The 27,591-nt window shown below is 41.3% G+C and overlaps 2 protein-coding genes across 4 annotated transcripts in view; one reads left to right on the top strand and one right to left on the bottom strand.

Moving 5' to 3' along the window:
- LOC100559144 (serpin B12) overlaps positions 1-27,591 on the bottom strand; it is a 502,967-nt gene that overhangs the window by 413,787 nt on the left and 61,589 nt on the right. The window lies entirely within an intron of this gene.
- On the top strand, positions 7-26,875 carry LOC100558228 (MARVEL domain-containing protein 3). 3 transcript variants are annotated; one of them, XM_008116854.3, is made up of 4 exons: positions 7-150; positions 4,328-4,461; positions 9,166-9,323; positions 23,684-26,875. In XM_008116854.3, exons 1-4 carry the CDS (start codon positions 67-69, stop codon positions 24,373-24,375), a joined length of 1,068 nt encoding a protein of 355 aa, XP_008115061.1. In that variant the 5' UTR covers positions 7-66; the 3' UTR covers positions 24,376-26,875. The 3 variants fall into 3 exon arrangements, with proteins under 3 accessions (XP_008115061.1, XP_062833729.1, XP_008115062.1); XM_062977659.1 differs by having other exon boundaries at positions 37-339; positions 4,332-4,461; XM_008116855.3 differs by having other exon boundaries at positions 45-339.

Below are 27,591 nucleotides of genomic sequence, written 5' to 3'. Positions count from 1 at the left end.
AACACCTGGAGGAGCTGAGGCGGGGAGCGAGGCTTCCTCTCTCCCTCACGCTTTCCCCGCCCCGGGATGGCTTCAGCAGGCTCAACAGGTCACTCCTCCTGGTTGGGAGCGAAACCCGAGTGGGGCGGGACCCTCAGGAGCCTGTTACCTGTGAGAAATCACTCTCTTCGTTGTTTTCTTTCTGTCTGTCCTTCCTTCTCCTCAGCCGCTCTCCTGATAAGGAAGCGCCTTCGCCCTCTTGGAGGAGGAAGCGGGAGTTTGGGCTCCGCGTTTTGGCCTCCTCTCTCTACTGGCGCCATGACAGGAAATTCCTGAGACTCGGCGCTTCTTCATTCGCAGGTGACAACAAGGAAATTGGGGGGGGGGGGGGGAGTAGGGAGGAAATCGTTTTGCTGGTTGGGGGATTCAGGGCAGTATCATTCCCCAGAGGGGAGTAAACATGTAGAATCATAGAGTTGGAAGAGACCACATGGGCCATCTAGGCCAACCCCCTCCCATGCAGGAAAATTACAATCAAAGCACTCCTGACAGATGGCCATCCAGCCTCTGTTTAAAAGCCTCCAAGGAAGGAGCTTCCATTAGAATCCAAAGCAGAGAGTTCCACTGCTGAACAGCTCCTCATGTTCAGGTGGAATCTCCTTTCCTGTAGTTTGAAGCCATTGTTCCGCGTCCTGATCTCCAGGGCAGCAGAAAACAGGCTTGCTCTCTCCTCCCTATGACTTCCCCTCACACATTTATACAAGGCTGTCATCAGGTCTCCTTTCAGCCTTCTCTTCTGCAGGCTAAACATGCCCAGTTCTTTAAGCCACTCTTCATAGGACTTGTTTTCCAGACCCTTGATCATTTTAGTTACCCTCCTCTGGACACTTTCCAGCTTGTCAACATCTCCCTTCAATTGCAGTGTCCAGAATTGTATATATTTGGAACACACACACACACACACATATATATATATAACTAAGATACACAAAGGTCCGGGCTATGGCGCAGGCTGGTGAGCAGTCAGCTGCAGCCAGCTGCAACAAATCACTCTGACCAAGAGGTCATGAGTTCAAGGCCAGCTCGGAGCTACGTTTGTCGCTGTCTTTGTTCTATGTTAAGGCATTGAATGTTTGCCTTATATGTGTAATGTGATCCGCCCTGAGTGCCCTTTGGGGTGAGAAGGGCGGAATATAAATACTATAAATAAATAATGTTATTTGTTATTTTTTGGAACATCAATTGTGTTATCGTACGACAGGTTTATTGTTTATATACAAAATATAAAGGTACAACTTATCTCTATCCGGAATAATGATATACAGTAGAGTCTCACTTGTAAAATTATAACCTAATTTGATGTGTAATAGGTTTTTCCTTAATCCCTCTTTATTATCCAACATATTTGCTTATCCAATGTTCTGCCAGCCCGTTTATGTTGGATAAGTGAGACTCTACTGTACAACTTATATCTATCCTGAATAAATGTCCATATTAATATAGATTTCAAATGGGAGACATCAATCTAAATAAACACAATAGTCCAATATATTGACGGAATATGTCTGATGAATTTAAAAGTCACTTATAGGTACAGTAGAGTCTCACTTATCCAAGACTCACTTAACCAAGGTTCTGGATTATCCAATGCGTTTTTGTCGCCAATGTTTTCAATATATCGTGATATTTTGGTGCTAAATTCATAAATACAGTAATTAAACATAACATTACTGTGTATTGAACTACTTTTTCTGTTAAATTTGTTGTATAACATGATGTTTTGGTGCTTAATTTGTAAAATCATAACCTAATTTGATGTTTAATAGGCTTTTCCTTAATCCCTCCTTTTTATCCAAGATATTCGCTTATCCAAGGTTCTGCCGGCCCGTTTAGCTTGGATAAGTGAGACTCTACTGTATCTTAAAGTACCATATGTGGCATCCGAGATTGTGGTTGTGTCAGAGAAGAGTTCTACATGGTGACCAAGGTTACAACAAGGTATCCCGGGTAGTATTCCTTATCAACTACCTGAAGAATGTGTTCCAAACACCAAAACATTCTGTCAATATATTGGACTATTGTGTTTATTTATATGAAATTGATGTCTCCCATTTGAAATCTATATGAATACGGACATTTATTCAGGATAGAGATAAGTTGTACCTTTATATTTTGCATATAAACAATAAACCTGTCATACGATAACACAATTGATGTTCCAAAAATAACAATAACATAATACTTAGTGCCCAGAATTGGACACAGTATTCCAGGTGTGGTCTGACCAAGGCAGAATAGAGGAGTAGCATGACTTCCCTGGATCTAGACCAGTGGTTCTCAATCTGGGGTCCCCAGATGTTTTTGGCCTACAACTCCCAGAAATCCCAGCCAGTTTATCAGCTCTTAGAATTTCTGGAAGCTGAAGGCCAAAAACATCTGGGGACCCCAGGTTGAGAACCACTGATCTAGACACTATACTCCTTTTGATGCAGGCCAAAATCGGATTGGCTTTTTTAGCTGCTGCATTACATGTTGGCTCATGTTCAACTTCTTGTCCACGAGGACTCTCAAGATCTTTCTCACAAAGACTGTTGTCGAGCCAGTTATCACCCATTCTGTATTTTTGTATTTCATTTTTTCTGCCTAAGTGTAGTATCTTGCATTTGTCCTTGTTGAAGCCTTCGACAACACATTGAGAATAATTTTGTTAGTTTTGGCCCAGCTCTCTCATCTGTTAAGGTCATTTTGAATTCTGATTCTGTCCTCTGGGGTATTAGCTAATAGCTATCCCTCCTAATTTGGTGTCATCTGCAAACTTGATAAGCACATGCTCTAAACCTTCATCCAAGCCATTAATGTTGAACATAACTGGGCCCAGAGTTGAGCCCTGCAACATTCCACTTGTCACTTCTTTCCAGGATGAAGAGGAACTGTTAGTGAGCACCCTTTGGTTTTGGTTGCTTAATCAATTACAGATCCACCTAATAGTAGTATTCCCTAGCCCATATTTGACTAGTTTGCTTGCAAGAAGGTCATGGGGGACTTTGTCGAAGGTCTATTTTAGGGTTGATTGATTTTATTGTGGTATTGTTTTATGTATTGATGATGTAAATTATGTTTTCCTTTGATATTGATGTATCTGTATTTATTGCACTGAATGCATTGTTCTATTACAAGTGCTTTGTAAGCCTCCCCGAGTCTCATTTGGGAGATGGTGGTGGAGTAGAAATGAAGGTTTTTATTATTATTGTTGTTGTTACTGAAATGCAGATGTAGGGATGCAAATATGAGATCTGAGAAAGTAGACTTCAATCAAAGCTAGGGTCTCTTCTACACTGCTATATAAATCCAGATTGTCTGCTTTGAACTAGATTCAACGTAGTTTGTGGCAGCCACAAAAACAAAGTTTCCTTACTTTCATAGTAAGGAACACACAATTAAACAGAAAATAACACTTTCAAACCAGGAACATATTTTTTTTCAAATTTTGTTACATTGTGTAATCTTCGATCAGAAACTGAATTACTGTGTATGCCAGTGTAAATCCAGTCTCAGGATGCATTTACGCTGTCCAACGAATGCAGTTTGACCCCACTTTCACTGCCAGGGCTCAATGCTATGAAATCTTGGGACTTGTAGTTTGATAAGGTACTAGCACTCTTTGGCAGAGAAGGCTAAAGAACCTTGTCAGTCTACAGCTCCCAGGATTCCATAGCATTGACTGGGTCTAAAAATATTAGTTGCCAAGATTTTACACCTTCTTTCCTTATTCCTGCTTTTTACTATATATCTTTTGTGTGATTTTACAATTAATTGTTTGCTTTACTCCGGACTCCCATGTGATGCTCTGATCATAGGTGGCTTCAGGTCTGGGGTGCAACAACGAGACTAAATCTAAAATTTAGTGCAGGGGCCTTGGAGGACCTTAGTTTGGGGAACCCTGTTCTATGTGGTAATTTGTCAACTGTAAACCTTTTTGGAGATGCTTCAAACAGCAACACCTCCATTTGAGCTTTCTCTGCTTTTTGTCATCAGCTCTTCTCTGGCTTTTATTGTTTAGCGCTGAATGCATGTTTCAGGCTTCCTTCTCATTCCCACTAAAGTTGTGAAACCTTTGGCCAATAGTTATGCCGGTTAAAGCGGATGGGAATTGTATGCCAGAACATCTCCTGCCTCTCCATTGCAAGCCATAAAGTTGCAGTTTTGTGCATATAATTAAGATTCTAGTTAATATGTATTTTTATCTTCCTTGTGGTATAATAGGTGTAACCTTGTTTTTGCAACTGTTGGTCATTAAATAAATTGAACTGGAAGATTTGTAAGTCAAGCTGTTTTGTTTCATTGCCAGGCAGTTTCAGCAAGAGTGAAGATGTCTTATTCAGAGCGGACCCATCCAAATAGAGATTACAGACACAAGGAGAACCCCAGAACTAACAGATATATTGATGAGAGAAGTCGAACACCATATGCAGCAAATGGCAGGTAAGTCATGATCATTGTTCTTCTCCTTCTATCTAGTATCCATCCAAGAGAGCCAAAGAAGACCTTAAGATCATTTGGGGGGGGGGGGGAGGTGTACCTAGATGCTATATTTATATTTTTATGTTTTAATATCTTAATGTTAATGGTTTTAAATTGTATTTATATGTTGATTGGTTCTATTGATTTTTTGTTATGTTTTATTTGCTTTGTATAATGTGGCATTGAATTTTTGCCTAAATGTATGTTGTATGCCGCTCTGAGTCCCCTGCGGGGTGAGAAGAGCAGATAGAAATGAAGTAAACAAATAATAATAATAATAATAATAATAATAATAATAATTAATAATAGTGTAGGGCAAAAGTGGCAAGCAAAAGAATCCAAACTGGAATATACTTTCTTTTTAACATTTTTTTCACACATGTACTTTCTTTGTCACACACTTGAGCTTTTGGGTGATATCCAGGCCAAATGGGACCCCTGCTGTCTCCGTGCTTACAGCCCTGAGAAATTTTTCTATTGTGTAGCATTACAGTATTTCTGCTAATTAGAAAGAATGGCATTGTTGTCAGCCAGGGTGCTGAGGCTTTAATTCTAAGGTTATAGACTGTAAAGTGATACAGGTTGGTATTCAATTCCATATTCTCTCCTTTGTAAATAAATAAAAAAAAAAACCCAAACCAGGCAGACATCTTATTAGGGCCAAAGGCAATGAACAAAATAAGAAGGCCCCATTAATGGTGAGCTTTAGAGAGCATACCATGCCCCTCCTAAAGCAGCTCCACTGGCTCCCAACAAGTTTCCGGGTCCAATTCAAAATGCAGATGATTACCTATAAAGCCCTATGCTTTGAGTCTAGCCTATATTCGAAACCGCATCTCCTTCTATGAACTGGCACAGGCATTGAGATCTGCTGGGGAGGCCCTTCTCTCAGTCCCACCACCATTTCAAATATGGTTGGTGGGGACAAGAGAGAAGGTCTTCTCGGTGGTAGCGCCCCGGCTCTGGAATGCCCTCCCTAGAGAGATCAGGCTAGCCCTTTTGCTTCAAGCCTTCCATTCAAGCTTTAAAATATAGCTTTTTGAGCAAGTGTTTGATCTTATGTAGGTTTTTAAGGATTAGTCCGAGGAGTTACTGTGAGCATCACGTTGGCACTGGGCTGTGTCAATTGAAACAATTTGTTTTTATCCACAGCTATGACTGCATTTTATTAATTTTAATGTTTTACATTGTAATTATGCATGCGTGTGATTATAATTCTATGGTTTTATCGTTTAGATTTATGTATTGTCTATATGTAGAACTTTGCTGTACTTTATTAGCTGCCACAAGTCCCTTCGGGGAGATGGTAGCGGGGTAGAAAAAATATTATTATTTATGTATTTATGTATGTATGTATGTATGTATTTATTTATAATGGTAGTATTCGGCCATGCAAGTAAGATTTTTAATGGACCACAATTTTTGTTGTTATGGGCCAAGAGCCCCATTCATTAACACTCTGCTCAGGTCTTCCAAATCGAGGGCTATGGCTTCCTTGATGGAATCTTATCCATTTGCAATGTGGCCTTCCACTTTTCCTGCTGCCTTCTATTTTTCCAAACATTATTGGCCTTTCTGGTGGGCCCTGATTTTTCATGATATTACCAAAGTACAATAGCCTCAATTTAGTCATCTTGACTTCAAATGAAAGTTTGGGCTTGAATTGCTCTAAGGCTCTTTCTTTTGTCCTTTTAGAAGTAGCTATAGAACATTTTTCCAGAACCACATCTCAAATGAGTTGATTTTCTTCCCATCGGCCTTCTTCACTGTACAGATTTTACAGCCAGATATAGAAATGGGAAATACTGTGACCTGGATTATTCTTTTGTACTTAATATGTATTTAATAATATGTCTTGCTAAGGACCATGCTGAACATCCCTTATCCTGATTCCAATATGTGATAGTGACACCTTTACTTTATGAAGGTTCAATGTACACAAACTGTTTCATGCACAACATTATTAAACATATTGGGTATCCGTATGAGGTGGATATGAAACATAAATGAATTTTGTGTTTAGACTTGGGTCCTATTTCCATGATATTTCTTTGTATACATACATAATGCACTATTTTAGAGCAAGGAACCAAGTCTAAACACATAAAAATCATTTATACTTCATAAAGGTAAAGGTAAAGGTTTTCCCCTGACATTAAGTGTCAGACTCTGGGGGTTGATGCTCGTCTCCATTTCTAAGCCAAAGAGCCGGCATTGTACGTAGACACCTTCAAGGTTATGTGGCTGCCATGACTGCATGGAGCGCCATTACCTTCCCACCGGAGTGGTTCCTATTGATCTACTCACTTGTTCAAGTTTTCGAACTGCTAGGTTGGTAGAAGCTGGGCCTAACAGTGGAAACTCAGCCCGCCCCCTGGATTCGAATCGCTGACCTTTTGGTTAGCAAGTTCAACAGTTCGGTGTTTTAACTCACTGCGCTACCGGAGACTCCTTATGTTTCATATGCACCTTATACTTTTGTGCATGAATTCTGAAAAAATCCAAAATACTTCTGGTTTCAGGTTTTCAGACAAGAGATATCCAAACTGTACTTTGGTGTTATAAATGAGATCCTAAAACTGCACAAGAACATAATTCTTCTAAGGGAGGAAAATGCAATTATTATGCTTTGCCAGCATGTAATGTTTATATGAATATTAAGATGCAGCAAGGAGTGTGAGAACCTTGTGGGTGGTAGAAGAGGATTCACCATAAATTAAGACTCAGAGATTTCTTGGGCTGACGTAAATGTTGCTGATTAGGAAGGAAATTTTTGAAGGATGCTTTACATGAAACAAAACTGACAAAGCTGTGAGAATGGAGGAGGATTTGTTGTGAAGATACCGCTGGACCAGCTCCTCTCATTCATCATTGCTAACCTCTTGTTAAACCTGCCCTTTGACTAGCTTTCTGCAAAACAACAAAAAAGTGGGGTGAAGGACAAGAGGAGAAGAAATTTCTGCTGACTTGTTCAGTAGCTGTCTATCTGGCAAGCTAACAGGTGTTGGTGGTAGCAATGGCAACTGCTAAGCAAGCTAGATTTTTTTTCTAGGGAGACCAGTGATGCATGGCTACTTGGGGGTTGCTCTTTAGTGTTTTTGGCCTATGGCCTCCATCAGTCTGAACTAACAGACAATGATAAGGAATTATGAGAGTTGTAGTCCAGATTTCAAAGGCCTCTGTGGACCTACAGGTGTGACTGGACTTCAGTTCTCATTAGGCCTTTAAAAGTATGTTATCATCAGATGTCCAGAAGCCAACACATGGTCTCCTTGAGAGTAAGAGATATCACTTATTAGTTTATTTGTCTGTCTCTCCATATTAACAACTTTTATTATACTCCATCAATTATGTTGGCATTGGCCACTCATTGAACTTCTGTTCCTACTCCTTTAAAAAAAATCTGATTCACAACGATCAAGATCAGTTGGTGTGATATGTGTTACAGTAGAATCTTGCTTATCCAGCCTTTGCTTATCCAATGTTCTGTATTATCCAACGCAGTTTGCCTTCTAGTAGTCAATGTTTTAGTAGTCAATGTTTTCAATACATTGCAATGTTTTGGTGCTAAATTCGTAAATACAGCAATTATTACATAACATTACCATGTATTGATTTGTTGTAAAACATGATGTTTTGCTGCTTAATTTGTAAAATCATATTGTAATTTGATGTTTAATAGGATTTTCCTTAATCCCTCCTTATTATCCAACATTTTCGCTTATCCAACGTTCTGCCGGCCTGTTTATGTTGGATAAGCGAGATTCTACTGTATCTAATATTCTGGAAAGTTTTATTGGATTCTATGTTTTCCATATAGCAATCAGGGTCAGTAGTGGTTGAAGATATTGTGAACAGAGCAGAGACCTGTGATGAAGATAACTAATCTGACAAAGGTAGTATGCAACACACTAAGTTGAGGCAGGAGTAAATGAGACAATAATGGATACATATGATAAAGAAAAGTAAATATATAAATGATATAAAGGTGAACTTAAGTTGAATGTCCAGTTGTTTACTTAAAGAATTCCTCAAAGAATGTGAACAGGCTGAAAACTTTTCATTGTGAGTTGCTCTCAGTATTTTGGCCTCAAGAAGTGGCATTACACTATGTAACAAAATTTGAAAATTATGTTCCTGGTTTGAAAGTGTTACTTCCTGTACTTACTTGGAAAGTAATTGCTATACTCCAGAAACTTCGTTTTTAAGGCTGTCACAAACTATGTTGAATTGGTTGAGACTTGATGAGATAGTCATTGAAAAACTATAACAAAATGTCCAAAACAGGATGTCCAACAAAAACAAAGTTTTTGTAGTTTAATAAACTTTTCCCATGTTTTTATGGTAGAACCAATTAGGAAATGCTATTTATAACCCAGGAACAAAAATCATGTTACATAGTCAGTAGGACTTGGCCAAGGTCATCCAGTGAGTTTCCATGGCTGAGTGGGGATTCAACACCTTGTCCTCAGAGTCGCAGAATCATAGAGTTAGAAGATACCTTGTGGGCCATCCAGCCCAACCCCGTGCCAAGAAGCATGAAAATCACATTCAAAACAACCCCAACCGATGGCCATCCAGCCTAGTTGTCCAATGTTTAAACCACTACTCTATGCTGGCTTCTACTTGCTCTGCCTCACGACTTCCATCTTCCTCTACCTGTAGGTCCTCAACACCTGAACCTTCAAGCTCTTCCAGTGTTTTCACAGAGCCTTACCAGCGCTACCCAGCAGCAACCCATGGAGATGCCCGTTACCTGCCCCAGCCTTACCCTCCCAAGTTGACCTTTTCTGAGAAATGCTCAAACCTGTGCTCCAGAAGAGGTAATGTGCTTTTTCTCCACTTCATTGTTAACTAGGTTGTGAAAGAAAAGCCCATCCTTCACCTGAGACTGTTCTTTTGTTGGAGGTAGAACAGGAAGGGGAAGAATAAAGTTTCAGTTTTCTCTGAACTCTTCTGCAGAACAAAGAACAGAAAGAGGTGAAGTGATTTAAATTCACAGCTTGTAGCAAAACCATTTTATAAACAAATGGGAACACTTCTGGTAGATAACAACATCCAAACAATCCCTTAGCATATCTTGTAGTGACTGAATGGTTTAAATTGTGTAGGATTTTCACACATGTATCAGTGGTCCCATAGGAATCCAAGTTTCCGCTTAATCCTTTATTTGGAGAACTCATTAAGGCTAAATACTTCAGCATACTTCATGAAAGGATGTTAATCATGATACTGGACCTCTTTCTCTCAAATGAATGTAGAACATCTTCTTTTTCTCTCTCTCTTATCTAATGGTGGTGAAGGCAGTTGAAAACTGTGATAGATTTTTAATGTCTCCGGAGATCAGTATCATACCATACAACATAACACAACTTTGAGACTGTAATGCTTTGGCTTCTGGAGTTTGAAAAGGTCATTTTGTTAGAATGCAACTCCCAGAATCTGCCTGCCATTGTGACTACTTTCTGGACACCAACTCCCCAGATCGCTCAACTCCATGGCCGCTGCCTGGCTGATTCTGTGAAGTGTTGTGTAAACAAGATAACATACTCAAGATCTGGACCTTTTTACCTGGAAATAAGCTTAACTGGACTTAGTGTTTATAGCACAGTGGTAGTGCCTTTAACATTTTGTGACTTCTTTTCACAACTCTTTCAGTTCGTGACATAAAACCCAGAATTGCAAGTTTATTATTATATGTTGTTGAAAGCTTTCACAGACGGATTCACTGGGGTATTGCATGGTTTCTGGGCTGCGTGGCTGTGTTCTATCAGCATTTTCTTCTCTGGATCCTCTGAAGAAGCCAGCCACAGATGCAGGCGAAATATTAGGAGAAAGTTCTGCTAAAACACAGCTATATAGCCCGGAAACCACACAACACTTCTATTACCGGTATTATATATCTTATCTTATCTTAGGTCTATTGATCTTTTCATATAAAACACCAGGATATCAAAATAAAAGAAGACTATCATGAGAATATTAATCACATTATGATTCAAACATTAAATCAACAAGAAAATCCACCCAAATTTTGTTGGATTCAGATTTAGATACGTATAAGTGAGGAGATAGAAGAGGACTTTCTGGTCCCTGATGTTTTCCATGTGTGCCCTCCAAAAGATAAGGTGCTGCTGAACTTGATGATTGAAAGGTCAGTGGTTCGAATCTGGGGAGCGGGGTGAGCTCCCGCTATTAACCCCAGCTTTTGTCAACCTAGCAGTTCGAAAGCATGCAAATGTGAGTAGATAAATAGATACTGCTCTGGCGGGAAGGTAATAGGGCTCCATGCAGTCATGCCGGTCACATGACCTTGCCGGCTCTTTGGCTTAGAAATGGAGATGAGCACCAACCCACAGAGTCGGACACGACTAGACTTAATGTCAAGGGAAAACCTTTACCTTTACTAATTGTGGCGTCGGGGAAAGAAGTGACCCACAGAACTTTGGGCAGAGCCCTTTTCTGTAAGTGGAACCCTTACTGAATGTATGTGTCTTTTTGCAAATTTGGGCAAGTGAGGGCTAATTGTAATATTGAAAGAAGATGACTCCATACATTATCAGAGTTCTTTGCTCCAGCATATATGACCATTATGAAATTCAGCTTGGGTAAATGTTTTAAATATTTCTGCCATCGTACAGTTATGGATTTGGCTAGTTCTTTCTAGTAACTAGAGCCAATGAGGGAGGGAGGGGAAAATATAGGAAGATTTGGAAGGCAAATGTTAAAAATGTTAAAGAAAGTGAAGTGTTACTGTTATGATTATGATTATAGTATTCAATAAAAAAACAAAAACCTATCACTAGGCATAGCAAACTAGTTTCAAAGGGTAGATGATAAGAGGCAACACCAAGGAGGAGAAAGCTATGCAGCTACACCTGTAAATTAGCATATATATATTTTGAAGAGAGGTGTGTCCTCCAGAGATGTGTTTGTGACACATTGCATTTGTAGCAAGATATAAGAAACCATCATATCTGATAAATATTTTCTGAACCTATAGAAAGAAATATATCTCTAGAGTTGGATGTAAATACTTTAATGTGCCAAATTCTATCTGATTTGGGAAACTTAGCAGGGTAAATCCTATTTGGTATTTAGATGGGCAACTCTGATCAACAACAAATACACTGCTATGTTTCAGATTGTAAAATCATGTCTTGAGTTTTCCTTACCTAACCCTATGAAATTTATGGGAGTCTTCATACGTTAGCATACGTTATATACACACATGTTTCTAGAAATGATGTGCCTGGTAAACATTAGAAATGGACCTATGGATTTGATAAGACCTTGCACAGTGTTTCAGTATACTTGAGCCACCTCAGTCTAGCAGCATGTTTGTAAATTTGTGTATTGTTTTTTATGTCTGAAAAGCTAGACCTACACTCAACTCAATCATTAATAGTTTAATCCAGCACATGTCTAAATATTGTTTACTTGAATAGGCAGTTACTGATAGAATGAGCACAGATTTGAGTGTGTTATGGGGTGGGGGCGGTAAGAACAAACAGGGCTATTTCAGTCCTCTGACAGAAAAGCAAAAAGAGCTTTTCAGTGTATCTTGTAGGTATGGGAAAAAGCTCAAGTGTTAGACTTTACTTTAAAATATTGGCGAGATATAAATCCCAAATTAGGATCGATTTTTGTAAAAACAAAAACCTCATTTTGAATCAAAATGTATAAGATGACATTGTGAGTATTGTTTTTTGGGAAACTGTGAAACATTTCCTCCTCGATGATCTAACAACTAGGTTGCTGTGAGTTTTTTTTTAGCTGTTCCAGAAGCATTCTCTCCTAATGTTTCACCCACATCTGTGGCAGACATCCTCAGAGGCTGTGAGGTCTGTTGGAAATTAGGAAAGTGGGGTTTATATATCTATGGAATGTCCAGGTTGGGAGAAAGAACTCTTGTCTGTTGGAGGCAAGTGTGAATGTTGCAATTAGCCACCTTGATTAGCATTGAATGGCCTTGCAGCTTCAAAGCCTGGGTGCTTCCTGCCAGGGAATTCAAGTCAGGAAACAATCGGCGCCAGCTAACACCTCCCAACAAAGGATTTCCAACAGACTTCACAACCTCTGAGGATGCCTGTCATAGATGTGGGTGAAACTTCAGGAGTAATGCTTCTGGAACATACAGCCCAGAAAACTCACAGCAACCCAGTGATTCTGGCCATGAAAGCCTTCAACAGCAGATCTAACAACTGATTCTCACCAGTTTCCCCTAGTGCTTCCATAAAATCTAATAGGACTAAAACTGCCAGCATTCCTCATCATAGAATATGTTTGCAGTCCAGCAACCTTTGGAGGATTGTGTTATCTCACCTCTTGTTTACCAACTGTTGAGATAAAGTATTGGATAGTTTTCTTAGGAACTCATCACATTGGGCTTTGGCTTTGTCCTAGGACACTTCCAGGATGGAGGCTGCCCAGAGAGATACTTCTGGCGGGGCTCTGCCCTGGAGGTGTCTTAGGTCAGAGCCCTAAGAACACAGGAGGATTCCCATGTTTTCATTTATTAGAACAGAGTAAGTGTGTGTGTGGGAGGGAGGGAAGCCGGGCGGTGATGGTTTCCCTCGTGTGATAAGGAAAGTGGCTATACTGACAATGCAGGGTGCAGGCCGTGGGGCGATGGCTTCCCTGGCAAATCCTCCCACTGTCACCCACATTTTGGACCTCAATGAGATGAGGTCCTTACTGGGAAGACTGTAATAATAATAATAATAATAATAATAATAATAATAATAATAATAATAATAATAATAATAATAATAATATAAAAAACAAAGTATGGATTGTCAATGTTGCAATCCCAGGTGACAGCAGGATTGAGGAGAAACAACTAGAAAAGCTGGCACAATATAGGGATTTAAAGATTGAATTGCAAAGACTGTGGCACAAGCCAGTCAAGGTGATCCCAGCGGTGATCGGCTCACTGGGTGCAGTGCCTATAGACCTTCGTCTGCACTTGAACACAATCGGAACTGACAAAATTACCATCTGCCAGCTGCAGAAGGCCACCTTAGTGGGATCTGCATGCATTATTCGCTGATACATCACACAGCCCTAGACACTTGGGAAGTGTCCGGCGTGTGATCCAGTACAACAGCCAGCAGAGTGTCTGCTGTGGACTCATCTTGTTGTGTTTCTAATAATAATAATAATAATAATAATAATAATAACAACAACAACATAACAACAACAATCACAACCACAACAACAACTTTATTTGTACCCCACCTCATCTCCCAACAAGCAGCTTACAGACATAAACATAATAAATAAACAATCCAATTAATAACATAACGAATTACACCATCAAAAGTAACACAAGATAGATCAGCACATAGGCCACTATAATAAAACAATCAACCATTTTAACAATTAGACAATAAAAAACAATGTAAAGTAGTACTATGACTAAAGGGCTAGGAAAAGTAATGTTTGAGATGACACTTTCTAGAGTCCTACACCCAGCGTGGTTAGGGGCAGTCTGATGAGGGAGTTTCAGAGGGCCAAACATTTCCAAACTCTTTCAACAAATTCAATTCATTTCTCATATTTCAGAAATGATGTCCAAGGATTTTGGCTCTAATCCTGTAGTGCAGTAGTTCTCAACCTGTGGATCCCCAGGATCATTGGCCTACAACTCAGAAATCTCATCCAGTTTACCAGCTGTTAGGAACCACTGTTGTAGTGGTTTCCTATCTTCTACTCACCTGGAGCCCCGGTGGCGAAGTGTGTTAAAGCACTGAGCTGCTGAACTTGCAGACCGAAAGGTCCCAGGTTCAAACCCCGGGCGCGGCGTGAGCAACCGCTGTTAGCTCCAGCTTCTGCCAACCTAGCAGTTCGAAAACATGCCAATGTGAGTAGATCAATAGGTACCGCTCTGGCGGGAAGGTAACGGCACTCCATGCAGTCATGCCGGCCACATGACCTTGGAGGTGTCTACGGACAACGCCGGCTCTTCGGCTTAAAAATGGAGATGAGCACCAACCCCTGGAGTCAGACATGACTGGACTTAATGTCAGGGGAAACCTTTACCTTTACCTACTCACCTGGTAGTAGTCCAATATATCTTATATCTGAGTAGATCAAGCATGGGTAAACTAAGGCCCGGGGGCCGGATGCAGCCCTCTAGACGATTACCTCAGGCCCTCTTAATTTTCCCTGTCCTCTTGACATAAGGACATGGTGGCATGCCATGTCCTAATGCCAAAAAGACGGGGGAGGAAGGCACACAGCAGCTGAGAGCCCTCTGGTGCGCTCTCAGCCACCGCTTGTCTTGCCCTCCAACCGGCATAAGGACGGGGCGAGTGGCCCCATCCTTATGCCAGGAGGACAGCGCAAGGAAGGTATGTGGTGACTGAGAGCCCTCTGGAGCACTCTCGGCCATCGCCTGTCTCACCCTCCCCCTGGCATAATGCCAAGAGGACGGTCCAAGGAGGATCAGGAGAGGAGGATTGAGGCAGTCCCCGCATGTTCCGCCTTCCTCCCAGCATAAAGATGGGGCCACTCACCCTGTCCTTATGCTGGGAAGACAACCTGAGGATCACCCAGTCCCTGCCTTGCCCCCTCCTGCCCCCTCCCTCCCAGCCCAACCCTTCTGGCCGAGCCCTCAATGTGGCCCCTAGGCAAAAAAGTTTGCCCATGCCTGGAGTAGACCCATAACAGTTTTGCTGTATCTGTGTTGTATTTGAGAAAATCATTGGAACAATTGTTCCAGGAAACATCTAACTTCAGCTCTCACCTCAAGTATGTATGTTCTCTATCTCTAGTGTTATCCGTTTGCTTCAACAAGGGCACTTGCCATCTGCAAATTAGCAAGGAGCGAAATTGAATTCCATCAGCAAATAAAATTAGGGAACAGCTATAAAGTGATTTCTTTTTCTCCCCTGGGGTGTGCTTATGCATTAATAAACTCGTAGAAATTCATGTGTGTCTGGAGAACTACTCCCCCCCCCACCACTGTGCTCTCAGATATTTAATCAAAATCTTAAATGAATTGAAGGAGAAGACATGCTGTACTGAGAAGAAGGTCCTCATCTTTTGTCATGAGCTAGAACAATCTGTACCATGGGTGAAAGGAGCTAGTTTTTTAGGACAAAGGTGGTGGACAAATTTTGACTCTGTAGCTGTGATGAGACTACATCTCTGGTGATGCTTCACCGCTGGCGATTCTGACTACATTCCTTTATTTTTCTTTATTTTTTCATAACTGCTTTTTTACTTAGCCTTAAAATAAAGAAGAAAAAAACACTCTCACTTAAGGGGAATAACAGAGTATGTGAAATAGGGAGGTTTGCTGATATTAATACTGACCTGAATTAAATCTGTCCTGAACTGGACTTCAAGAAGTACCCTATCTTATCTAATATGTGGTCGCAGATTGTTGGCTTTGAACTGGATTGTATGAGTCCACACTGCCATATAGCACAATGTAACACAATTTTTGTTCCTTAGTTTTATGTCATTTCCTAACTGGTTCTATCATAAAAACATGGACAAAGTTTATCAAACTGCAAAAACTTTGTTTTTGCGGGACATCCTGCAGCACATTTTGTTCTAGTTTTCCAATAGATATATGATAGAGTCTCAATCACTTCAGCATAATTTATGGCAAAAACAAAGTTTCTGGAGGATAACAACTACTTTCAAAATAAGTACTGCACAATTAAACAGAATATAACGCTTTGAAATCAGAAACATATTTTTTCATATTTTGTTACATTGTGTAATCTGGGATCAGAAACTGGATTATATGCCAGTATAGATCCAGCATCGGGGTGAATTTACGCTGTCCAACGAATGCAGTGCAACCCCACTTTCAATGCGATGGCTCAGTGGTATGAAATCTTGGGACATGTAGTTTGATGAGGCACTAGCATTCTTTGGCAGAGAAGGCTAAAGACCTTGTCAATCTACAGCTGCTGTCCATGGACAGATCCATCACCATGAACCTGAAAAGAAGCACCCTGTCCGGAGATACCATCTTCAAATTTGCACATTAGCCAAAGAAAATGCAAGTTTTAAATAAGCCTTTTGTTCAGTGACTGCTCCTTGAGTCATCTTCCTCAGGACCAGAGCTCCAGCACAAAGATTCTATGGAATTTTCCTTTAGAAGTCTCCGGATTCCTTGCTCATCTAGTCACGCACTTCCAACAGACAGCATCATTGTCAATCCCATCTGAATCAGGGAAGTGTTTCGTTACTGATAGAAATCACTCTGTGAATGAATGGCATGCTTAGCCTCCAGCTGAACCTCCTTAATAGTGGAACAATTACAAGTAAAGTTGAAGTCCTATATTGTTTTCAAGAATAGTCGGGGAAGCCAGCATCAGTGTGTTGTATCCCCATATTCCTTTGTGTCAGTTGTCAGTGTGTTGGACATCTATGCAGCAAAACAGCTGATCCTTTGAGATTTATGGCTCTTCCAGATTAGCCTAGGGCAGTGTTTCTCAACCTGGGGGTCGGGGCCCCTGGGGGGTCGCGAGGGGGCTTCAGAGTGGTTGTTGAAGACCATCAGAAAACACATATTTCAGATGGTCTTCGGTAACCCCTTTGGCAGAGAATGCTGAAGATCTCTTTGCCTGGCCTTTGGCCCAGTTCTATCATTGGTGGGGTTCAAGCAGCTCTTTGATTGTAGGTGAACTATAAACCCTAGAAACTACAACTCCCAAATGGCCAAGTCTATTTTCCCCAAACTCCACCAGTGTTCATATTTGGACATACTGAGTATTTGTGCCAAGTTTGGTACAGATCTATCATTGTTTGAGTCCACAGTACTCTCTGGATGTAGGTGAACTACAACTCCTAAACTCAAGGTCAATAGCCTACCAAACACTTCCACTATTTTCTGTTGGTCATGGGAGTTCTGAGTGCCAAGTTTGGCCCAATTCTATCATTGGTGGGGTTCAAGGGGCTCTTTGATTGTAGGTGAACTATAAATCCCAGCAACTACAACTTCCAAATGACAAAATCAATCCCCACCCCACCAGTGTTCAAATTTGCGCATATTAGGTATTTGTGCCAAATTTGGTACAGTGAATGAAAATGCATCCTGCATATCAGATATTTACATTACGATTCATAACAGTAGCAAAATGACAGTTAGGAAGTAGCAATGAAAATAATTTTATAGTTGGGAGTCACTACAATGTGAGGAACTGTATTAAGGGATCGCGGCATTTGGAAGTTTGAGAACCGTTGGCCTAGGGCATCTGTCAAACTCCGGTCCAAATCTGGCCCGCCATGGTATTGTATGTGGCCTTCCAGATGCTGGACTACAACTGCTGTATTCCTTATCATTAGACAACATGGCTAAAGCTGATGGGAGCTGTGATACAGTAACATCTGGAAAGCTGCAGTATGTTCTGTTTAATCAGGACAGTGGGGCCTGAATTGAGATACAAGGCTTGTGGATATGTCTGACATTAAAAAGTCCTTTAACCTTTCCCCAGCCTCAGAGCCACAAGTGCTGTTGGGTTTCAATTCCCATTACTTCCTGTTGGCTTGGCTGGTAATAAAAAGTGATGGGAGTTTTTGTTCAATAACATTCGGGGACCCAAATTGGATAAAATATAAAGAGTATTGACCACTATGTAAAAAACCTATAGTTGGCCCTCTGTATCCACAGATTTTCCAACTGACCTTTGAAGGCAACCATAAGGCTGACGTGGCCCTCGATGAAAATGAGTTTGACACCCCTGGTCTAGATCATCAGTTCTTGTAATAATACATCCTTGGGTTTCTCCTGCTTTTGTCAGTTGTTTGTTCCATTTGTTCAAGGTGGCCAATTTATTTTTTTTATTTACCATATTTATATCCCACCTTTCTCTACCCCTGGACAAGAGTTCTTTCTCCCAACCTGGACCTTCCACAAATATATAAACTCCACTTTCCTAGTTTACAACAGACCTCACACCTCTGAGGATGTCTGCTATGGGTGTGGGCAAAACGTCAGGAGAGAATGCTGCTGGAACACGGCCATACAGCCCGGAAACCTCTCAGCAACCCAATTGAAATGTCTTTGAATTTTTTTAAAAGCCCCTCTTAGAACTACAGCAGTATATATTGCAATCTCCTGCCACCTTAGTGCTGTTGGAAAGAGCCTTATGCTAATTATTCATTTATTATTTTGGGAAACTATAAAATTGCCCCTCATCCCTGCAGCTACCATGGTGGGGGTATATAAATTCAGTTGAAACAATGAATTACAATTCTACAATTTAAAACTCTAAATCACACTACCAACTCAAAGAAGTTGTAAAGACTATAAAACATTTTATGATTGGGGTGAGGCAAGTGAGAAAATTCTTTCCCTTGTTGACACTTACTGTATGGCAAATACTAATAGAAGAACCATCCCCAGTTACCGTAAATCAGAAGCAGGTCACATACAAGACCTGTTGACATGAATTGTTCAGCTGTTCGCCAGTGGAACTCTCTGCCCCGGAGTGTGATGGAGGCTCTTTTTTTGGAGGCTTTTAAGCATGGGTGGATGGCCATATGTCCGGAGTGCTTTGAATGTGATTCTCCTGCTTCTTGGCAGCGGGTTGGACTGGATAGTCCATAAGGTCTCTTCCAACTCTATGATTCTATTAATGGGAAAGGTTCCTTGATTCCTTCTGAAGTTACTAGGATTGAAATAAGGAGCTACCAGTCTTCATTGATCATCTGGGCATTTTGGTGCTTTTGTAGCCTATCTATTTTCTTTAGACTTGTAAACCTGTTCTATGATCAGGGAATGGTATCTTCAGAGTCGGTGGTACTAATTTGAGCCCAGCTTCTGCCAAAATCACATCTTTCCCATTTCCTGAGTCCATGAAATACAGTATGTTGAGAGCTTATTATAGGAACTGGAAGGATATACAAGGGATAAATAGTTCTGCACAAGAGGACAAAAATCTACCTTCTCAGAATCAGATTTATTGGGTCTCTCAAAAAACAAAACCTAGCCAAGCCAATTGCAGGAGAAAATGATCTGGTTCTCACCATTCCAATTTAAAGATTGCAAAGCAGAAGAGAGTAGGTAGATGATGCAGGAAGTTACACAACAAACAAAGCATTTTACTGCCCTCTCTTAGGAACGGCCAGTAAATAAAAGACTGGTTTTGCAGCTTTTGTACACAGAAGAAGAAAATACAGAGAAGGGGAGAGGTATAGCTACTAGTTCAGAGTTTCTGGGTGAGAATGCTAGGATTAAGGTTTGGTTTGAAATTGTTAACTTAGGGTGCAAAATTAAAGTAGTTTGACCCCACTTTAATGGCCAAGGCTCAATGCTATGCAGTCCTGGTATTTGTAGTTTAATGATACAGCATAGCATTGTGGCATGGCAGTTAAAGGGGGGGGGGGGGTCAAACTGCATTAATTCGACAGTGTAGATCAGTGGTTCCCAACTTTTTTTTGACCAGGGACCACTTTGACCAGGGACCACTCGCCAACATTAGTACCAAAAAGGTTATGAATCAGTTTTTGGTCAACTTTAGATTCGGTTTGGTTGTTTGGGGTGCTGATTCAGAAAATTGTATTAGACCACATCAGCCTTAGTTTCTGATACAGAACATATGTCATCCACTAGTGGCCATCTGCTCGCCTGCAGAAAACCGTATTTAATAATCTAGAGCTGATGTGGTCTAACCAGTGCAATGGTCAGCTCTGCAGAAAGGAGTGGAAATACAATTAATAAAATAAAATAGATAAAGAGGAAGGAGGTTCAGGGACCAGATTTTTGTTCTCGCGACCCACTGCTGGGCCATGGCCCACAGGTTGTGAACCACTGGTGTAGATGCTGCCATAGTACAGTAGATGATAACTACAGTAGAGTCTCACTTATCCAACATTTGCTTATCCAACGTTCTGGATTATCCAACACATTTTTGTAGTCAATGTTTTCAATACATCATGATTCTTTGGTGCTAAATTCGTAAATACAGTAATTACTATTACTGTATATGCATGTATGTGACTAAGTTTCTGTGGGATCACTACTTGTGTAAGTGTGTGTTAAGAGAAAAACACCTGGTCAATTACAACTCATGGTTGAGTAATTGGAACAATCAGGGCTAACAGGCTTGAGCCACTCCCTGAATGGGGTATATCTGGGATTGTTTGTAATGTCTTTTGGGGACTTACTGGGGGACTTACTGAGAGCCTACTATGAAGTTGCATGAATTTAATGCAAGAGACTATGTGAGTTTTTGTTGCTGGAAGTTTTATTATGATTTTTGACTGCTACTTAAGAGTAAATTTTGATTTTCTCTTCCATTTTCGTGGCTTGTTTTTCTTTTGCTCATTGTGGATACAACAAAGGACTGGATAAGTCTGGACAGGACTGCACGCAGTTTGTTTTTCAACAAACCCGTAACAATTACTACATAGCATTACTGTGTATTGAACTAATTTTTCTGTCAAATTTGTTGTATAACATGATGTTTTGGTGCTTAATTTGTAAAATCATAACCTAATTTGATGTTTAATAGTCTTTTCCTTAACCCCTCCTTATTATCCAACATATTCGCTTAGCCAACATTCTGCCGGCTGTTTACGTTGGATAAGTGAGACTCTACTGTAGTTGTAACCTGCCTCCTAGTGGCTAACTGAAGATGTTTTATGATCAGCATAATTGCCTGAGAGTTCTTAAAAAACTGATATTGCTATAAAGAAGATTTAGTTGGTTAAATATTGAGGGGTAATTCTGAATAGTATTTTTAGAACCAGCCATTGTGGTTTCCTGCCCATAGAAAATCATCTAGCAATAAGTGTGACCTGCTTTCCATAAGGCAAGTCTATAAGCATAGGCTTTTCCTTCCCCCTCCTTTTTCTTTTCTGCACTGTGTGCTGGCTGCTGATTTAGCCTGGAGTCATCCAGTTCCTTCTTTTTTTTCAAGCTGTAGAAAGGATTGAAAGCCGGCTTCCAACATTCAAAAGATTAGCTAAGAGCTTCCCTTGTTTAGTGGAGTGATTCACTGTAGTGAGAATGGTAGAGGTTCTTGGCTTTTGATCAAGCCTTCGCTTTTTCCTCAGGGTGCCTTCTTCTGTGTAAAATTCAAGGTACCTATCTATAGGATCTCCCTACCCTGCTCCTCTGAACTGACAATAGAACTCAATTATTCTTTTTTGGCACAGCAGTCCAAAAATAACTATTCTGAACGTTATTCAAAATAATGTAGGTCAAATGTGCTCAAGCCTGTTAGAGCAATGTTTGGTGAAAGAAAGAAAAGAGAGGAAAGTGGCTTCACATTTGGGCCATGAGGGCTGGCTTTGTTTGGATTCCCAAGGGGCTCTGATTCAATCTCCTTGGCAGTGCTAATTATCTCCACCAACATACTTTTGTAAGATACACTTAAATGATTTCAGGAGGTCCTCCTTGGGGCCGTCTGATCATTGCAGCTGTTTCATCACAAGACATCGCAATCCTGTGGGAGAAGATTGTAAGCGGCTTCCCAAATACCCAATTGCAAAGCTTTCTTGACAGTGTTAAAGCCTATAAGCTGTGTCAAGCGCTTAAACAGCCATTGCCCCCTGTCTTGTCTTTCCTCAAGGGAGTAGCAAAGGAAAACAATTCTCAGTTTTATAGAATTTGGACTCCTTGACTCATTCTCCCTTAATAATGAAATCATACTCCGTTCTTATATAGAACTCTTGTCCATTGTGTTCTGCATTTCTCCAGTGAGCTCAAAAGAGGGGTCCACAAGAGCCTTCCCCCCACTATATGCTCACAACAATCCTATGGGACAGAATTAAACCTGAGAGATGCAGGATATTGGGAAATGACTGAATCGGACCTGTTAAGATCACAGCCCATTGGGGTATCGATTATGACCTGTTAGGATCACAAACTAAACAGATAGCACAGTTTATTTTGTAATGGATGATCGCTGGGCACGTAGATATTTTGTTTCTATTAGATGTTTTCCACAGATAGTGATGCAAGCAGACTTCTTTTAAAGTAACAAGATTGTTTACTGATAAGTAAAAGTTTTCCCCTGACATTAAGTCTAGTCGTGTTCAATTCTGGGGGTTGGTGCTCATCTCCATTTCTAAACCGAAGATCCCGTGTTCTCCGTAGACGCCTCCAAGCCCATGACTGCATGGAGTGCCGTTATCTTCCCACCAGAGCGGTAACTGGTCATCTACTCACATTTGCATATTTTCAAACTGCTGTGTTGATAGAAGCTGGGGCTAACAGCGGGAGCTCACCTCACTCCCCAGATTGGAACCGCCAACCTTTCGGTCAGCAAGTCCAGCAGCAACAGTGATCAACTTTTTCTGTGTAGCCATTTTAAAAAGCAAGAAAGCATTAAGCACCCTTCCACACAGCCGTATATCCCAGAATATCAAGGCAGAAAATCCCACAATATCTGGTTTGAAGTGGGTTATCTGAGTTCACACTGCCATATAACTTAGTTCAAAGCAGATAATGTGGGATTTTGTTCAGCTGTGTGGAAGGGGCCTCAGTAGTAAAGGTAAAGGTTTCCGCTGACATTAAGTCCAGTTGTGTCCGATTCTGGGGGTTGGTGCTCATCTCCATTTCTAAGCCGAAGAGTCGGCGTTGCCCGTAGACACCTCCAAGGTCATGTGGCCGGCATGACTGCATTGAAGCGCCGTTACCTTCCCGCCGGAGCGGTACTTATTGATCTACTCACATTTGCATGTTTTCGAACTGCTAGGTTCCTGGAGCTAACAAGCGGGCGCTCACTCCGCTCCCGGATTTGAACCTGGGACCTTTCGGTCTGCAAGTTCAGCAGCTCAGTGCTTTAACACACTGCGCCACCGGAGGCTCCAGGGGGCCTCAGATGTAACCTTAATCTAAAAGCAGTTAAGCCAAGAATACATTTTGTTATGCAGTGAGTTGGGCATAAGTATAAAAATGAGCCTGTCCAAAGACATTTGCTCTTCTGTTAACACCCCCAGCAGCAATAAGAAATATCTAGCCCTTCATATGGTAAACCACACTTCCCATCAGGTTTAGGTTGATGGGAACTGCAGTCCAACAGTATCCCGAGGGCCATGCTTCCGTTATCCCGGCACTACAAGATACACTTCAGGTTTTAGGTTCCTATATGATAGTGCTATGCTATTTTGAGTAATTTATTTCCAGGAGCATTTCCAGAAACTGAAAGCAGCCAAGTAGATATGCAAATATTCATTTTGCTTTGTCTTTTTCCCTTCCTTCCTGCAGGTATCTTGCAGTTTGTTGAAGTGATAGTCAACATTTTAGTGCTGGTCTGCATAGGAGCAGCCCAAGCAAGTCTTTCAGGTTTCTCTGCAATGGCTGGTTTGGGCTCTTTCAGCCTCGATTCAGCCTATAGTCCATTTGAAGGAACCGAACTCCAAGAAGTACGGGACCTGGATATGCAGTACAGCCAGATGAGAGCTCCTTGTGTGTACGGAGGGGTGGCCTTTAGCCTAACCATGATGTGCCTCACCCTTCTCTTCCTCATCGGTGGAGGGAAGCCTATTTACCGCCTCTCACTATTACTGCTGGGTTCAGAGTTCGTCTTCGACATCCTTGCCTGCCTTGGGTACATTGCGGCTGTTGGACTTTACCTTCACGTCGTCATACAAGTTAACGCGACGGATGTGTGCCGACGGCGGGAGAGACTGTATATGAGAAGGGGCTACACTTCCATGAACTGCAGCGTGCAGGGTGGAGATGCCTCTGTGGCTCTCTTTGGCCTCGTGGCCTCCTGCTTGTATTTTGCAAGCACCGTGGTCTGTGCTTTGACCATTCGGAGTGTGCGGGAGTTTAAGAGGCAGGAGGCCAAGATGCAGCACGATCTCGACAGAACCTACAGGGAAGGTGAGCGTCCCAAGGCCTATAAAAGTCCAGGAAGTAGTCGTTCTGCGGGGACCTTCGCTACCCTTGTGTAGCCTGTTCCGATATTCAAGGGAACACAGCCAAGGAATATGTTGGATGATTCCATTTATATTGTAAAACAAACTACTTTAGCCAGGCTGGAGGTGTAATAATATTTCTTAAAATTGAAGTAATTGAGAAAGAATACCAGATTTCCTTATTTTGTGTAAGTGTATATATAGATTTTAACTGACTTGATTGTAACTATGTGTTGTTGAAGGCTTTCATGGCCGAAATCACAGGGTTGCTGTGTGTTTTCCAGGCTGTATGGCCATGTTCCTCACAACCTCTGAGGATGCCTGCCATAGATTTGGGCCAAATGTCAGGATAGAATACTTCTGGAACATGGCCATACAGCCCGGAAAACACACAACAACCCTTGATTGTAACTGTTCAGAATGAAGTTTTTTTATGCCTGTTGTGCTAGAGATGGCCCATGAAAATGTTGTCGGAGCACTCCTGCTGTCCACCAGCCCTATGGACTGGGCTTATGGGAGTGGGAATCTTACTACTCTAAGTGCATGAAACTAACTGCTGGTTTACTAAACTTGGATGCAGAGTGAGGCCTAAGGAACAAATGGAAGGAGATTAGGGCTTCTAAAAGGATCAATTCACATAATGCATGGTTAGGTTCTAGAGCAGACATGGGCAAACTTTGGCCCTCCAGGTGTTTTGGACTTCAACTCCCAGAAATCCCAGTCAGTTTACCGGCTGTTAGGAATTGTGGGTGTTGAGGTCCAAAACACCTGGAAAGTCAACGTTTGTCCATGCTTGTTCTAGAGTCCAATAAGAATGAGAAATAGGGGAGGAAATTGTATTGTTTTGACCATGGTGTGACCACTTCCATAAAGCTCTTTTGGTAAGTCTATACAGTAGCACCCCGCCCCACTTTTAAGAAGGTTAAGGGTGCAGGACCCCCATAAAAGTGAATAAAAAACTCACAATTTGTTAAAGTGCTCTAGGAATCTCTGGGTCCTCCAGCATGACACTACAGTCAACGTCCACCAGAAATCAACCATAGAATGACACTAGAAGACCTACAAGTGGCTAGAGTAGTATTCTTTATAGAAATCTGTAGGTCCTCTGGCACAACTCATATTCAACCATAGAATGAGAACGAGACATTGACCATAGAGTCATGCTGGAGAATCTAGAGATTTCTGGAGAACACATTAATCAAATCTACAAAAAATAAACAAGCAAATGTGGAGGGACAGCTGTAGAGTCCAACTCTGTAAGATTAAAAACATCCAGAGAGCAGCTTAAGCACTGTACTGCAGGTCAGTTGTTCTTCTAGTAATGTTTAAATGGGCATATATCTCTAAATAAGCACATGTAGTTCAACTCAGTACAAGCTACATAAGCAGCTATTGTAGTGCAGTTTCAGGGAGGTATCAGGATAGGACACATTCAATTTAGTGCTGTACTCAGCTGTCCCTAGTGATTGAAGATGAGTGGATGCTGGCACCTAACCCTTCCTTGCTAGTGTAACGGACTACTGATCAATAAATCTCACCAAGACTCAGAAACTGCCTCTCTTCCTTGAATTTGGAGATAACAAAACAATTATTTAGGGCAGTGGTTCTCAACCTCTTGTCCTCAGATGTTTTGGGCTTCACCTCCCAGAAATCCCACCCAGCTTACCAGCTGTTAGGAATTTTGGGAGCTGAAGTCCCAAACACTTGGAGAACTGAAAGGTTGAGAATCACTGATCTAGGGGGAGGAGGAACATCTTGCATAAATGAATTCTTTAAGTGAAGGAATTAATCCTTCTATTTTTCCTTGTACTTATTTTGGCAGCTACTCGGCTTTATGGTGTGTGTAAGAGAATTATTCCTGCTCCAGTTCTGAATACAAATGCAGAACTCAGGGCAAATGTCAGGGGTTTGCGGCTACATAGGCTCACTAGGAGAGTTGAGAGGACTGAAACTTTTTTGAAAATATTCTATACTCCAAATCATGGGCAATTTCTAAGGCCTCCCTGGAATTAAAAAGGCTGGTAGGGAAAATGTGCCAGAATTATTCCCATTTAGGGGCACAAAAGCAGTTTTGGGGGGCAATATGCACCCTGTAGCATGCTACAACTTCCTCACCTGTATAATAGAGGTACAAAACTCATTTGAGTCAATGCTGTGCATCTTTGGTTCTTGGCTTTCACATGGTAAAGAAGGAGCCCCCGATCCCTTGTGCCGGCAGGACTACTGACCAAAAGGTCGACAGTTCAGACCCCAGGGGGGTGAGCTCCTGTCTGTCAGCTCTAGCTCCCCATTCGGGGACATGTGAGAAGCCTCCCACAGGATGGTGAAACATCAAAACATCTGGGCATCTCCTGGGCAACGTCCTTGCAGACGGTCAATTCTCTCACACCAGAAGCGACTTGAAGTTCCTCAAGTCGCTCCTGATGCGGTAAAAAAAAAACAAACCACAGGGTAAGGAGGACATAGGCATTCTCAGAGCTACATCTCTGTTAGGTCTGAACATAATGATGCAAAGGTATGCAAGCTTTTTGGTAAACCTACAACTTGCAGATTTTGTGGCATTGGATTGTATTATTAATTTTACATAGCACCATCTGTGAACATGGCACTTTATACAACTACCTTGCAACTAATTTACAAGAAAAAGAACAAGAGAAAACAATGAATTTTTCCTTGTTCTCTTTGTTGTAAATTAACAGTTTACATTTGTCGTATGATCTACCAATATTATGTTTTTCAACACAATGAGGGTTGATGATGAAGTAGATTTACTTGCTCCCCCTTGCTAAACAGAAGAATCAAAATTTTTATTACATACATGCTTTATTATATTGCTTACTGCAGGCATGTGCCAGCCACCTCTAAATGAAAATCTGTGTTTCCCTAGAACTTCTTCCCAATTTTCCCAGTGCTGATGTAGCTATAAAATGTCAGAAATGGACAGAAAAAGAAAGGGGATGCTTGACAGGTGTAAAATGACTGTAAAAAGTAACTTCTTGACAGAGGCTTTGTTAACTGTGTGTAATTTAAAACACCACCAGTGACTAAAAGCACTGAACTTGCAATGAATAGGACAATTAAAGCACAGTGTTGCCACAAAGAGGCCAATTTTTCCCCATTACATGCCAGGTTTCTACATCAGCAGAAAATGGAAACCATGCCCATGAATAGCTAGAGAGCTGTTTAGCTATTGGAAGTGTTTATAAAAACCTGCTTTGCCATAGGACTTGCAACGGTCAATGCCCTGGGCAG

Source organism: Anolis carolinensis, chromosome 4, assembly GCF_035594765.1.
Source record: "Anolis carolinensis isolate JA03-04 chromosome 4, rAnoCar3.1.pri, whole genome shotgun sequence".
In the NCBI taxonomy this organism is placed as follows: Eukaryota; Metazoa; Chordata; class Lepidosauria; order Squamata; family Dactyloidae; genus Anolis; species Anolis carolinensis.
The sequence above is the reverse complement of the archived record's forward strand: the minus strand, read 5'-3'. Positions and strand labels throughout refer to the sequence as shown.

Excerpts from the sequence above, each read along its gene's own strand:
- LOC100558228 (XM_008116854.3), top strand. The coding sequence starts at position 67 with ATGGCTTCAGCAGGCTCAACAGGTCACTCCTCCTGGTTGGGAGCGAAA. Across the intron at positions 151-4,327 it reads CCCTCAGGAGCCTGTTACCT|GCAGTTTCAGCAAGAGTGAA; the intron begins GTGAGAAATCAC and ends TTTCATTGCCAG. Across the intron at positions 9,324-23,683 it reads AAACCTGTGCTCCAGAAGAG|GTATCTTGCAGTTTGTTGAA; the intron begins GTAATGTGCTTT and ends TCCTTCCTGCAG.